This window comes from Mugil cephalus, chromosome 2, assembly GCF_022458985.1.
Source record: "Mugil cephalus isolate CIBA_MC_2020 chromosome 2, CIBA_Mcephalus_1.1, whole genome shotgun sequence".
Lineage (NCBI taxonomy): Eukaryota > Metazoa > Chordata > Actinopteri > Mugiliformes > Mugilidae > Mugil > Mugil cephalus.
The window spans coordinates 17,507,778-17,521,179 of NC_061771.1; the positions used below are offsets into that span (position 1 = coordinate 17,507,778).

Sequence of the window (13,402 nt, forward strand, 5' to 3'; positions counted from 1 at the left end):
AAACCGGACTCACGCACGACTCTGATGTGGAAATTTAAGTTTTTCTAATTTACGCATGAAATGTTTCCTGTGAAGTTATGCAATAAAACGCCGACTGTAATCCTCACAAATTGTTGGATCGATCCTGTTCGAAAACTTTCGTGGTGAATGCAGCATCTGCAGATGGGACCGGGCAGCTGGGACATTTCCATTCCTTGAGTCTACCAGCTGTTGTCAGGTACTAAGACGGTCCAGAGTGGTTCTCTTTTACCGGTGTCCAGTCTTTCTACTTTAATGAATAAGAGCATGTGTGCAGGCCACTGACTCACTGCCTACCTGTGCTGAGAAGCAGAAGGACCTTCATGGAGAGGAACTCGTCGTAGGTTAGCTGCAATCGTACAAACTCCTGGCTCACCTGCCTCATGCCCAGGCACAGGTCGTACATGGCCGACAGTTGCATGCGTTCCCTATGGCAAAAAAAGAAACATTTTGAGCTTTAGAATATATACATATATACATTCAAGCATACATTTGTTTACAGCTCTTTCCCTAGTTATTGTTTTATCTCTATCAAAACCAACTCAACACTTGGCATCCTCACTCCAGTCCTACCAAACTAGTTCAGTCCGGTGAAAAAAAAGGGATTTCCACACAGTGCAGAGGAGGATCCAGCTAGTCTGGGCTAAGAGCAGAATACCAAATCCCCCCAGATTGCAGAGTTCTGCGTACTGTATCACAGCACAGATGCACCACTTTTCCAAGGCTGTGGCAGCCTACAGAAAACCTAATATCGCACCCTGGTCGCCATAGAAACGCATAAGAAGGACGTGCACTTATGCGCAGCGTGTTGACGGAAGTGACACACACACACGAGCATATGTTGGCTGCACATGTACATGTTTACTAAACGGGCCCGTGTGCGTGAATGTGCCAAACACACGTGATTTGCTCACCGTGCAATCCAAGACTTTCTCCCTTCCCCTTCACTTTTCGCACACAGTTTATCAGTAAAATAATCTCGGTTGCGTCACAGAGTTCACGAAAACAGGAAGGAAACATTAGAGGGGATAAAGCGCGGGCCAATCGGAAACAAGCTCTGCAGATGCCACAGATTCTCTGGCTCCAGATGCCACTTCTCTCCACTATAAATCGCCAATCGCGCTAGGGCAACAGTAATTAAATGCAAGCTGCGTGAGTTAACCTGACATGGAAGAGGTTTGGGTTTCGTCGATAATACACGCATAAAGGCAGTGAGAGTGGAGACTTTACTCCGCGAAGGCACCAAACTAAATATTTTGTACGCCGTTAGGAGACAAGCGCATACTGTACCTGTTAAAAACACCATAGCACTTTAGGGTATTTACTGCACAGGTGTGGGCTCCACTACATAACCGATAACTGTGACGGTGTCTGAGTAGACCTGTTTCCCTGCTGAGCAGCGCCGTGTATGTGAGCAGTTTCGCAAAGTGCAGCATAACATCATTTGATACAACTTTGGGCTGGAGTTTCTAAAGTCTCACCACGTTTCCTCCCTCTCTCTCTCTCTCTCCCTCTCTCTCTCTCTCTCTCTCTCTCTCTTGCACTCTCTTCCTGAAATCAATTTTTGCTGAATCACTGCCCAAAATGAGCTGCTGGTTTTTTTTGGGGGGAGGTAAGAAGAAGAAAAAAAACAAAAAAAAAAACGGCAGCAATCTCACTCCATCCCTCTCTGTTTTCCCATTTCTCCATATCTCTGTGTGCCTGTCTTCTTCTCACTCGGATTCTCTTTTCTTTTTTCCCCCCTCAGTCTTAAACTCTCCGCCCTCTGTGTGTTTCTGACTGAGGAGAAAAGAAAGTTCAGACTCGGCTTCGGCTGCAAGGAGCCAACAAAATGAGCTTGTTGAGGAGAACAACATACGGGCAAATGTCTTAAAATGAAATCACAATTTGTCATTTGCTCTTTGACAGTGAAATGTCGATGTCAAAAAAAATTAAAATGTATTTTTAATGTTTTTTTTAGGGTAAAAAAAGGTCTCTATTTAGTCTCTGAGTGTGTGGCACTGCGTACGTATTTGATTGACAGGTGAGCTGGCACAGGAGCAGTGATATGATATAAATATCGTTGTACTGCTTCCAGCAGTTTACAAGCTGATGGTAGATGGCAAATTGTTGACAAGTGAAGAATTAAGATGCACGCTAAACAAAGACCACACTGTTTAACATCAGTAGAATACTGTTCTTATCTCCAGGTATGCTCTTAGGTTTAACCTGAAAACTGATGTTTAAACGTGTCTGTGAAACTGATCCACATTCAAATTAATATAAAAACTTACATCTATACAATCAATGATACCAAAAAAAAAAAAACCTATAAGTGCCAAGCTTTCAGTTGTAGAAGTATTGCTTACATACGCTGCATTTCACTGCTACTTTCACACAAAGTCGATCAGTTTTTCTGTCCAGCATGTACATTTATTGAATTGCAGCAAGTAGCTTTGTTTATCCCCTGAAGGCATGACCAGGGGTGCACCGTCAGGAGAGGCCCTGTAAAATTAGAAAGGGTGTCCTAGGGTGGCTACTCTTTGGCCTGTTTTGCAGTAGCAACCATGAACCCCTTAAACCCAGACCCTACAGATTTTGCTAGTTTGGACTGATAACACGCAAACAGTACGACTTTGCCCGGGGCCCCCCAGAACCTAGGACCGCCTCTGGCAAAGACACACATTATGCGGTCTTACCTTGTGTTTAATGTAAAATGCGCATCTGCATTATTTATGCTCAGTCCAAGACAGATTTCAATCTGATAGCTGAGTTGGTGTCTACTTCCCAAAAGACTGACTCAGCAAAGTTATGGGCATATTTTATCCCCCATATTTGACTGAAATATCAATGACCTGAAAACCTCTGCGTTACCAACGGGGGAAGCACGCACGTACCTTAGCCCAAAACGACGCAGTGGATTCGACAGCCTAATCCGTGCTGTCCTGATGGAGGAGCGTGCAATGTGACCAGCATCCAGGTCAACAACGAAAGTCACTCTACGTCTCCTCGGCTCTGACGAGCTCAATACAGGGGACCGGCGATGACTACAGTGCATCACACAGCATACAACGCAGCAGAGTGGAAAATAAACCTCCTCCAAATATACACATTAATTTATTATACACCGACAAGCCACAACATTAAAACCACCGTCCTCATATTGTGTAGGTCTCCCTTGTGACTTCAAAACGTCGCACCGGGGGATAGACGTGGGCCTACTGGGGGTCTCATGTGGTGTCTGTAGTGGTGTCTTTGGGGTTGATGGATGGGTCAGGCTTGTTCCAGCTCATTCCACAAATACTCAATCTGTTTGGGATCTAGGAAGCTTGGAGAATGGGTCAACACCTTGGGCCATTATTCATGTTTATCGAGCGATTCCTAAGTAGTTTTTGTGGTTCAGCAGGACGTGTTGTCCACTTGCCATCAGAGTGTGTTGTTGCTATGGTTGTGGGCGCTAAGTACTTTACATGAATGCCTAAATATTTCCCCGCAGAACACTGCATTGTAACGAGGTGATAAATGCTACTTACTTGCCCCGTCAGCCATTTTAGCGCTGTGGCCGATCTGTGTGTATATATATATATATATACACATTCTCCATATAAGGACATATTCAGAAGTGGACACGCAAAATACCATAAATCATTAAGTCACTGCGATAAAATTACACAGAGGGAAACACAATCCTCAGCAAACCACTTGGCTTTAAATTTGATTGAGGATCAGAAAACAGACATAGTGGAAAAAAAAAAAAAAACATACAGGCCCAAGGAGTCTGTAACCGCGTTGCACAATAGCATTTGTGCTGCCTGTTTATCTATTTATTTATTTATTTATTTGGGACAAACTGACCCACTGACACAGACTTATACAAGCTATTATTTGGAGCTTTTAAGGCTGACCCTGACTGAACCTGCTCCTCTCCAGCAGGCTGCCCGGTTACTATCCTCCTCTTTGATTAATTCTATCACATTCAATTCATCACCGACCTGCTCCGTCCAGTAAAAAGCCCCCTGATACGTACGGTACCTTCTCCTTCTAAGCAAATAGGTGCATGGGCGAATAGGTGCAAGTTATTTAACCCCAGCCGATGCTTCTCATTTCTTAAATCATCTCATTTCTCAAACTGGGACGGTTCAGGGAGCATGAGACATCATTTTCACGCGTGGACTGGCCACCACAGAGTGAGAATCTTTGGGATGTGCTGAAGAAGACTTTACGCAGACTTTTTTTTTTTTTTTTGTCAGGCAGTGTGTATTAACACTGATCAAGTGGGCTATTGACTGCCCTAGCTGGGCTTTAATCGTTGGCACGCCTCAATCAATTAAAGAACCATCGGAAAGCACAAAAGAAGACAGATTTTGGCCTTGTTTAAAGTGTAAAGTAAAGTAAAGTCACTTTGGCCTTTGGATTGTTTTCAGGAATCAGAATGAAATGCCAGAAATCGTGCAACGAGCAAGTAGTACACTTTCTACTCTGGCAAAATTCCTGTTCATGCACAATTTTTTCCGTCTGATGAGCTGCTAATTATAGCAGAAATACACTGTAACATAAACTGTGCTTTTTTCTGATCTATAATAGACATGTTTGTGTGTTGAGGATCCCACAGAGCCTCAGACAACATCAAAAGTGTTTCTATGTGTAGCTAACCGCCGACAAAAATTGGACGTTTAATTGCTTCGGGCTACAAGAAACCGTAGCTGTATACATAGAAATAAAGACGTAACAGTGACATAGATGGTATAATAATATCGGAGCCGTATGTGTATGCTTTGCTGCAGATATGGAAGCATAGACCTACTCATTAAAGATGAGGTCAGGGGCAAAGTAGAGCATCTGTCCATTGGTGTGTTTGTAGGATCGCCAGCTGAGGCAAAAGGAGGACAGACACATCCATGAGTACTGGATCAGAGTGATTTGGTCCTCGATGGGCAGCCCCCGGAAACCTAACGCACCAAAAAAAAAACACACACACAGAGAAGAGGAAAGGCTCGTGAGACAACAGCGTTATGCACACAATACTCAGTCACTGATTTAATCCATTTGGACTTAAGCACCAACTTAAGAGGTGCCTATTTAGCCTGGCACCTGCATGTGTTTCCCTGAGACTACACATTATTCACTCTGTATCTTCGAAACCCCTTTTGTGCCAATTTTTGTTCAAACGTGGTGGCTGCTGAGAAGTATTCACTCATTTTTGTTTTATGTAAATCCCGCGAGGCCTGAAGGTATTGGCATGTTGTCTATGGAGCTCTAAAAATAGACTCAAATAGGTACCCTGCCAAAGTCTCAACCAAACTCTGGCTGAAAACTAATCTTCATGCAAAACATAGGGGACGCACAGCTGACTTGACTGACTGAAGGCACGGGGACTATTTCAGTGCACACGCATAATATGAACCTGAAAATATGGATGTGTTACGTCTCTGGCTTAAAGAATGGTTAGTCACTTCATATTACAAGTTCTGAAAGTGAACTATCAAAGGCGACTTTTTGACTCGGAGAAGTATGTCGAAACAACTGTTCTGTTAGTCCTAACAGACTTTCCTTGAACATGTTATTGGCACTGACATTATTTGCCCACGTTGCCCCGTGTTGCCACATCCAAATGTAAACTGAATGCAGGCAGTCGCATATCTGAAAGTCGAAGGTACTCATTTTGACCCTTCTGTCTGGCTTCTATTTATACGTCCGGATATGGCAAGCAGACACCGAGGAGGTATCAAATATTTGCAATACAGCAAATTAAAGAGGCTCAAAGAGCTACCTGTGAGGCATCTTTCAATACGTCTCCCACTGACTGGAATTTTAGGGGAACTTGTTTATCCCTGTTTTTTGTTGTTGTTGTTTTTTTTCCTCTTGTGCTGCGGTTTATATGTAAAAATGAGATATGCTTTAGCTCTTTCGTTCAGCGTACCGTCTGATGTAAATGAGCTCTGTTTGTAAAACCTAATCTTGATTCTATTTAATGGTGAAATGGGATTCGTTGCTAATCTTATTGAAGCTTTGCAGAATAATTTCCTGACCTAATATTTCAAATTAAAACACTGGCGGTGTTGCATCCTAAAATGATCAAAAGTGAAGATGTGGGCATATTATCTTCATTTAATCCACAGCCCATAATTACAGTACAGACCCCCCGATACATTAAACTGATAGGTTAACCGCTTTCTTTGATTGATCCATAAATAAAGCTGATTTTCAATTATTTGTCAATGAAGAATTCATTTTAAAATATAAAATACTAAATTTTAGTAGATTTAACAGCATTTGTATAGGGGGGAAATAATTTGACACATAGTACATTATATTTGTGGGATTAAAAAAAAAAACAGTGTCTTATCCGAAAACCATATCTATTGATCTACTTGAACATCTACATCACATCTTATTTCCCTTAGTCATATCTGTTAGAGCTCCTTTACAGATCTGGCTTTAAAATCACTCTTAAACTGCATTTAGGCCTTAGCCCACTGCTCTAACCGGCCACTAACCTGGAAGTACTTTGGCCCACTTCACCATGCGCACCATCTGCTTCCCAGCCAGGCGGTTGAGACTGGACAGCAGGTGGTCAGTGGTGTCAGGCTGTGTGTTGTCATAGCCAGAGTACACGTCTTCGGGCTCAATCAGCTCCAACACGCTGCAGATGGAGGGCGACAGAAAAGGTGTGACCACCCCGGGCCCATGGGGCACCAGGGCATTGGCAGCGCTGGCATTCAGCTCCTTCTCCGAGGACAAGTAACCGCCTCCGACACCGCCTGTGGCAGTTTGGCCGTCCTTGGAGGCCTGCAGGTCGTCGCTGACCCCCTTCAGCTTGAGCTTCTTGGACTTTCGCGCTGTGGGGAGAACAACAGCTCTTATCAACAGCATGTCACAATCGCAGGTCATAGGGGCAATGGTATGGGTTTAAGATAACAAACGATGCAGGTTGTGTAACACTCTAGCGCAGGGGTTTTTCAGGCCAAGGGCCCCCAAACTGATGAGAGATTAAGTAGAGACCCCCTACCAACTGCGTATGTTCTATATTAAACTAGTGCTATTAAACTAGTGCTATTTTTATCTTAATTTTGCATTCAACATTAAGCTATTCAAATAATAAACAGGTTCAAACTTTCATTTTTTTTATTTCAAACATGCAACAGTATGGTGGCCGTGCAACAGCTGCGTAAACATAAATGTACCTAACTTACTGACTGAAAAATTAGTTTGTCTCCATTTATCCCTTTACTAAAATATGTTGGATTCATGTTAATGTGTATTTAAAGAAATTGAACTTTGTGGGGGGGAAATTAAAAATATATATAAAAAAAATGTCTTATTAATCAAAGATTTTGTGACGCCCCCTGCAGTACCTCCACAGACCCCCTAGTGTTGAAGGCCTATGCTCTAGCTATATATGCCCTAGTACTATTATTATTATTATTGTTCTTTATCACTTAAGTGCACAGTGATTAATTTTTCCACCGTGCAATTTCCAAGGACATCCTTCATCTCTGTAGCTGAGGTAAAGATTTCTGTAACTGTAAATTATGTAAATCCCTTTTAGGGTATGAATAAATAAATACACACAAGGTAAAACACAGCTTCTGTAGGTTATCAGCTCCAGGTGCGTTCCTGCACTCGCAGACACATTCAATTTCTCCTGCGCAATAGGGCGCGCAGCTCGTGCTAAACACCTGCGCTGTGGCTAATGTGACGGCGACGCTCCTTCGCTGCTTCTCTAAAAAACTCTGCTGCTGCTAAAGAAAAAAAAAAAGTGGCGACTAATTTAAAGTTACGATGCTTGATCTTAGCCAAAAGGTGCTCCATCTCTCTCCTCGGTTCTTGGATTCTTTGAAGTCGTTGTGCTGTCGCTGTGCTTTAAGTTTTCTGGGACAGTGTCGTCCCTTCCTGTGGACTTTTACGTCAAGATGTCGCAGACAGACGGTTGACCAGGACAAGGAGTATAAAGCTCACAGGTGTCAAGCAGATATTATACCAGCAGCAAATTTATGAATGATCTATGTAAAGATATTTTCTATACTTCTACTCTCACTTAATGTTGCTTCAAGGTAAACATCACAAAAATTTAACTATCATGACAAAAATACGTCTACACAGCATCATTACATTACATATAGACAGCCCAGCCCCTTGTTCAGTGGGTCACGCTGCTGCTGCTGCTCAAAACTACAGCCGCACTCATTGGCAACCTTCAGCTTTTATTCATGACTCATGGTCATCTGCTGCTTTTGAGTACCGCATAGCTCTTAAGCGGAAAGGGACGCGCTTACTACGCGCTTAATATGTTAATAATTGTTTGCTGTTAAATGATGATGTCACGCGGTAGATTGCTGGGCTTAGCATTGTTTGCTCATGGCCCGTTGCTGGAGGTGCATTGACAGAAGGTCACCAGACGACGGATGAAGATCAGGTGGCGCTCTCGCGGTTTCAGCTGGTTTTCGGTGCCGCTCCTCGTTTCTCTTCTATGCTGAGCCTGGTGGATGTTTGAGGCTAGTGACAGTGTTTTACGTGACTGACCGAGTGCCTGCTTAAACTGATTTTTTGTTGGCTTTGCTTCACCGCTTCAGACAGCGCACCAACGGCGCTGCCGCTTCTGCTCACATGGCGTTTCAGGAGACCCGCCTTCACCCCAGCACCCCCGCACAGCCTCTTATAATCCTGTGATGGAGTTTATTACTGGCACCCACCCGTCTTCTCTGCGCAAAGTCATTTTCTATGCTTTCAGAGAGCGATGATATCAAAGCAAAACAAACCGGGCTCAGTTAATATTCCATAGCAACTCAATAAATCCATTTCATTTTGTTTTGTTGTCAAAGATGTGTATAACCGAATCAAATTGTCCATGAAAAAAGTATGCTCTCACAGGCTCGCGCTGCAGAAATGTTGTCTTTAGGGTCTTGTTCATGGAACTGATCTTCCCGATTCCTTTTTTCTTTTTATTGTACTGTCAGATGTATGGACCGGCTCCAAGCTAAACCTCACCCCCAGGTATTGGATCTGCCATTTAAAGCCACAGGCCCTGAACCAAATGTAAACAAAAGATGATCCTTTCCTTAACACTCCAGTTTGGAAGGCCACAGCTATGCGATGGAGGAGTTCACTTCAAGTGGCCGTCCCATTTCCGATTGTTGACATTAGTTCAAGCAACATGTTTTATAGTTGGAACTTTCACATAGAAAGTAAATGATTGCTTTTATCTTCTGACAGAGCCTTCCGTGGAAACTGGCACCACAAGACAAACTGTCCCGTTTGGATCCCATCGCCGTTGTCACTTCATTTAAAAAGTTGTTGTTGAGACACTGCAGCCTTTTGCTGTAGATGCATTTCCACTCCAGGGAAATTTCCACAGGGAACATTTGGAGATGTTTCCATCACTAGGACCAACGTCTCAATTACATTCAAAATAAATTATTTTAAACCCCCAATAAATTGCTGCTAAAGGGTTACTACTTTTTTAAAAGTAAGGAACATTTGGGTGGCTCATGAGACATTAAACCCATTAAGCACTGGAAAGTATTTGATTACCTATAGCCAGCTGGTTGCTGTGTTGGGCCCTATAAAGACAAATTTAGTCTTGTGTTGAGCTGTAGAGAATGACTTAATTTGACATGACAGTAGAAAATTTTAATGTGTTTCCAAAGGACATTTGAGATTTCATAAATGAGTATTGTAAATACCGTAGTAATCTAAATAAATAACTAAGGGCAAAAAATCTGATCGAGGGATTCGGTCAAAGTTGAAGCGTTCTGTGTTTATGCTCATGGTTTTCTTTTGAGGAATTGAGAATCATTTGTTCCTTCAATAGTAATAAACTGAAACCTATCAAGTGTGCTCCGTGTGTGCCACTGCAGCCCTGCATTTGGAATATGTTCGTGGCAATAAACAAAATACATTTGTTTTCACAGTTTTCTCTCCACCACATCGTTCTAAACTAAAGTGTCGCCTTTCCTCAAAACACAATACTGTAACTTGTCTGCAGGCGTTGTCAACTGGCGCCGTATATAGTACTGTGGATCCACACCTACTGTCGCTGCATTATGCATATTATACTCAGATATACTATATACGCACACACACACAAACAACCTATGACTCAGCATCCTGGAGCCTCCAGTGACTACAGCAAGAGCTACTTTTCCATATCTCCCACTTATTATGAGCAGAGAGAGACAAACTGAAACGCCTCACGAGAGACACGTGAGAAGGCCAGTCTGCGACGAGGTCGCCAGTCCTCACCTCCTAGGTTCATCCCGGCCTGGAGACACTTCCGTACGCGGCACGCTGGACAGTTTTTCCTACGGATCTTGTCGATGATACAGTCATTTCTCCCGGCACACAGGTAGTTGTGTTGTCCTACAAGAAGACAAGATGCTGTGTCAGTTTGATGAGAAACCACATGTGCAGCTTGACATGTTCAAAGTGGCAATGAAAAAAAAATTGTGAAAGATAAAAAAATAAATAGCTGGAATGATAAGAGACATGTACATATCGGACAAGGTACTGAACTGATTGTATGAACGGCACCAAACGGGGGACTGTTGGTAATGTAGGTCAGCGAGGAAAGAGATCTACATTTCTTGATCGTCACTGTGAAAATGTTTTTACATGTGATTATTCCCCTCTCACCTTCCACAACGTTTGACTAATAGTGTATTATAGGGTAAAAAAAAAAAAAAAAAAAAAAAGCAAGAGGCTATTAGAATTCACTGGAACCAGGACACTGGCTGCAGCTAGACCATTCCTGACAGTGATGCTAACATGGTGAGAATCCCTCCTGCCTCCTGCCTAGCCCTTAGCTAAACCCAATGATCTCTCATTTCAGAGAGCTTCCTTCCGCTCCACTAGCTCTTCACTGTACAGCTCCTCTCCTCCTCCTCCTCCTCCTCCTCTCTTCTCCTTCTCTACGCCTGCTCCTCCATCCCTCCTTTTTCCACACGTCCGCCAGCCTCAGAGCACCATACGCCCACACACAGACAGGCTCATGCTCACGCACACATACAGTCATTCACTCGCTCACTCTTTTGTGCACGCGCACATAGCCAAAGCTGCTCCACTTGGCAATTAAAACATTTTTTTTAAAAAAAAAAAAACAAGTGCAAATGCCGTATCTGCTTCCACAAAGAAATACAGACATAGAATTCACATCGCGGTCTAGGTGGAGTGGTACAGTGTGGCGCTGTGACCCCATCGACCCCGGTGTAAGGCTTTTATTAAAATTGCGTGTGCATCTTCCAAATGTGCGTACGGCCCGCGCGCGTGCTACCGTTTGCGCATCTATGCGTGTTTTTTTTTTTTTTTGTTCGTTCCGTGTTGTTGTTTTTTTGCAGCCTAGACTGCAATGTTTTTAGCAGCGGGGCGTGCTTGTTGTTTGCATGCAGTTTTCCTCCAACAGCTACATTCTGTGCAATGTCTTTGTTGAATCTACAGAACAGTATTTGTATTTGTGTGTAGGACTGAGCAGAAGTTGTTTTCTGAGCTAGCAGGAGTAGTGCGCAGTGTGTCTGTCTGGCTGCTGCCAAAAGCCAAGGAACCGAGCTGCAGGAGGAGAGGCAGCAGCTGTAGCCCCACCACTATTTCTGGCTAAATCACATGACCGTTACATAAGCCCATTTTTCTTGCTCTAAAAAACAGTAAACTGCGACACAGGAAACACAACGCAGACCCCCCCCACCCTCCACCAACCCCACCCACCCCACTACCCCTTCCCACACACACACACACGCACACACACACACCACCACCCCCCCCTTTGCACATTCGCGCTTGGATAGGCCAGACCAAATGGCAATTCTGAAAACTCGAGAGCCTTCCTGTCAACTGTTTTGCTCATTCCCATGAATCTTGTTAATAATTGTAGAGTGAAATACACGGCATGAGACAGCCAGCGTCGTGGTCCAATGGTGGAAGTGCATGCAACTGTCTGTGTGTATTCGAATGCTGCGTGTGCGCGGCATGTTTACCTCCGGATATGTGCAACCCAGCGCATGCTAATCTTATGGTACTGATGAATGTTTTTTTGTTTTTTCAGTCTTACCTTGGGATGCATCTTTCAAATTCAACTTGTACAAAACAAGTTATTTAAAAATATATATATTTCTTTTTTTACAAATGCCTAATTGTGTTCATGCAATACACTGTGATAAAAGGATAGATATTCCTTAGATACTAACACTGTGCTGGTTCAGCTGTCAGCAATGTCCGTTACATGGAAGCCAACAAAAGCTGTTTAATGGCATTCATTCACTCACGTCTACTTTTAGCTAATGATCTCACAATCTGGCAACGACCTGCCGAGTAGCCGGTGTCGTCTGTGAGGTCCAACACACGTCAGTTATGAGGACATTCTTCTGAAAAGCAAATATGGTGACAGCACTTAAACAAGTTTAATCTGCCTTGCAGTCCTCTGCCACTGGGGCAATATATCTGCTTTCCAAACAAAAGGCAGACAGGCTTCAGGCCTTTGCTAAAATACAGCTTTTAACCTGACATATTTACATAACCACTAGACACGAGTGGTCGGGCTCCCATTTGTGGAAATAGCATCTCAACTACAGTAGGTGATCCACATCAAGGGAGCTGCCATGATTTGGCAGCAGATGAATATTTCTTAAGTCGTGAGCCAGTGCTGTAGAGATGGCAAATAAAGAATGCACCCGTGGATCAATGTCATTTAATTATCTACTCTGAAAGCGTTCGGTCAATTCTGTAATCATCCTTCATGGGTATTTATGTAACCAAAAATTAAAGACAAAAAAAAATACCAAACAACCAAAAAACAGGGCTCTCTAAGATGTAATTGTTGTTACCGCAGGGCCAGCAGTATGCAAATCACTGCCTTGAAATGCTACTCTAGTTCTTTGGACAACACACAAACAGCTGTGGTGGATGGGGCTCTACACAATTAAGCTTCCCTGTCTGGATCATTATGAACAAGAGGGAGCAGAAGTTAATATAGGATGTAAATAGAGGCCCAAGTCGCCTCGTACATGATAATGTGCTAATAAAAGTCGTCTTTGATGCACAAAAAAAGTCTCATCTGCTCTTATCCACAACTATTATCTCGTAACTACAGGTAAAAACCTGTGCTACGTGCTTTCAGAGAATAATCTTACAGCAGAGCTATGCATTTTCTGTCTGATATATTATATATTATATTATATTGAGTCCTTGGAGCTTCTGAGTCATAATTCTGAGTTATAAGTGTTTTTATGGACAGAATAAGAGCAACAAATATGATATCCATCTTTTGCGGCGCATCATAATCACTGACTGCATATAAAGATCGAACGAACCCTCTGTGATTACTCCAGCTGGGGAGTTTTCTATTTTAACATGGAGTTTCTATGGTGATTGACACACTTTTGCAGTCTGCCTCAAGTGGCCATTAGAAGAACTGCAG

At 43.1% G+C, this 13,402-nt stretch overlaps 1 protein-coding gene across 2 annotated transcripts in view; it reads right to left on the reverse strand.

The window, feature by feature from the left end:
* Positions 1-13,402, reverse strand: part of nr3c2 (nuclear receptor subfamily 3, group C, member 2) — a 79,440-nt gene that overhangs the window by 13,781 nt on the left and 52,257 nt on the right. For both annotated transcript variants that reach the window (XM_047578500.1, XM_047578499.1), the window contains exons 4-7: positions 10,240-10,356; positions 6,495-6,836; positions 4,802-4,946; positions 316-446 (exon numbers count right to left, since the gene is read on the reverse strand). In XM_047578500.1, the coding sequence (XP_047434456.1) occupies positions 316-446; positions 4,802-4,946; positions 6,495-6,836; positions 10,240-10,356 (735 nt within the window). The remainder of the gene's footprint in view (positions 1-315; positions 447-4,801; positions 4,947-6,494; positions 6,837-10,239; positions 10,357-13,402) is intronic.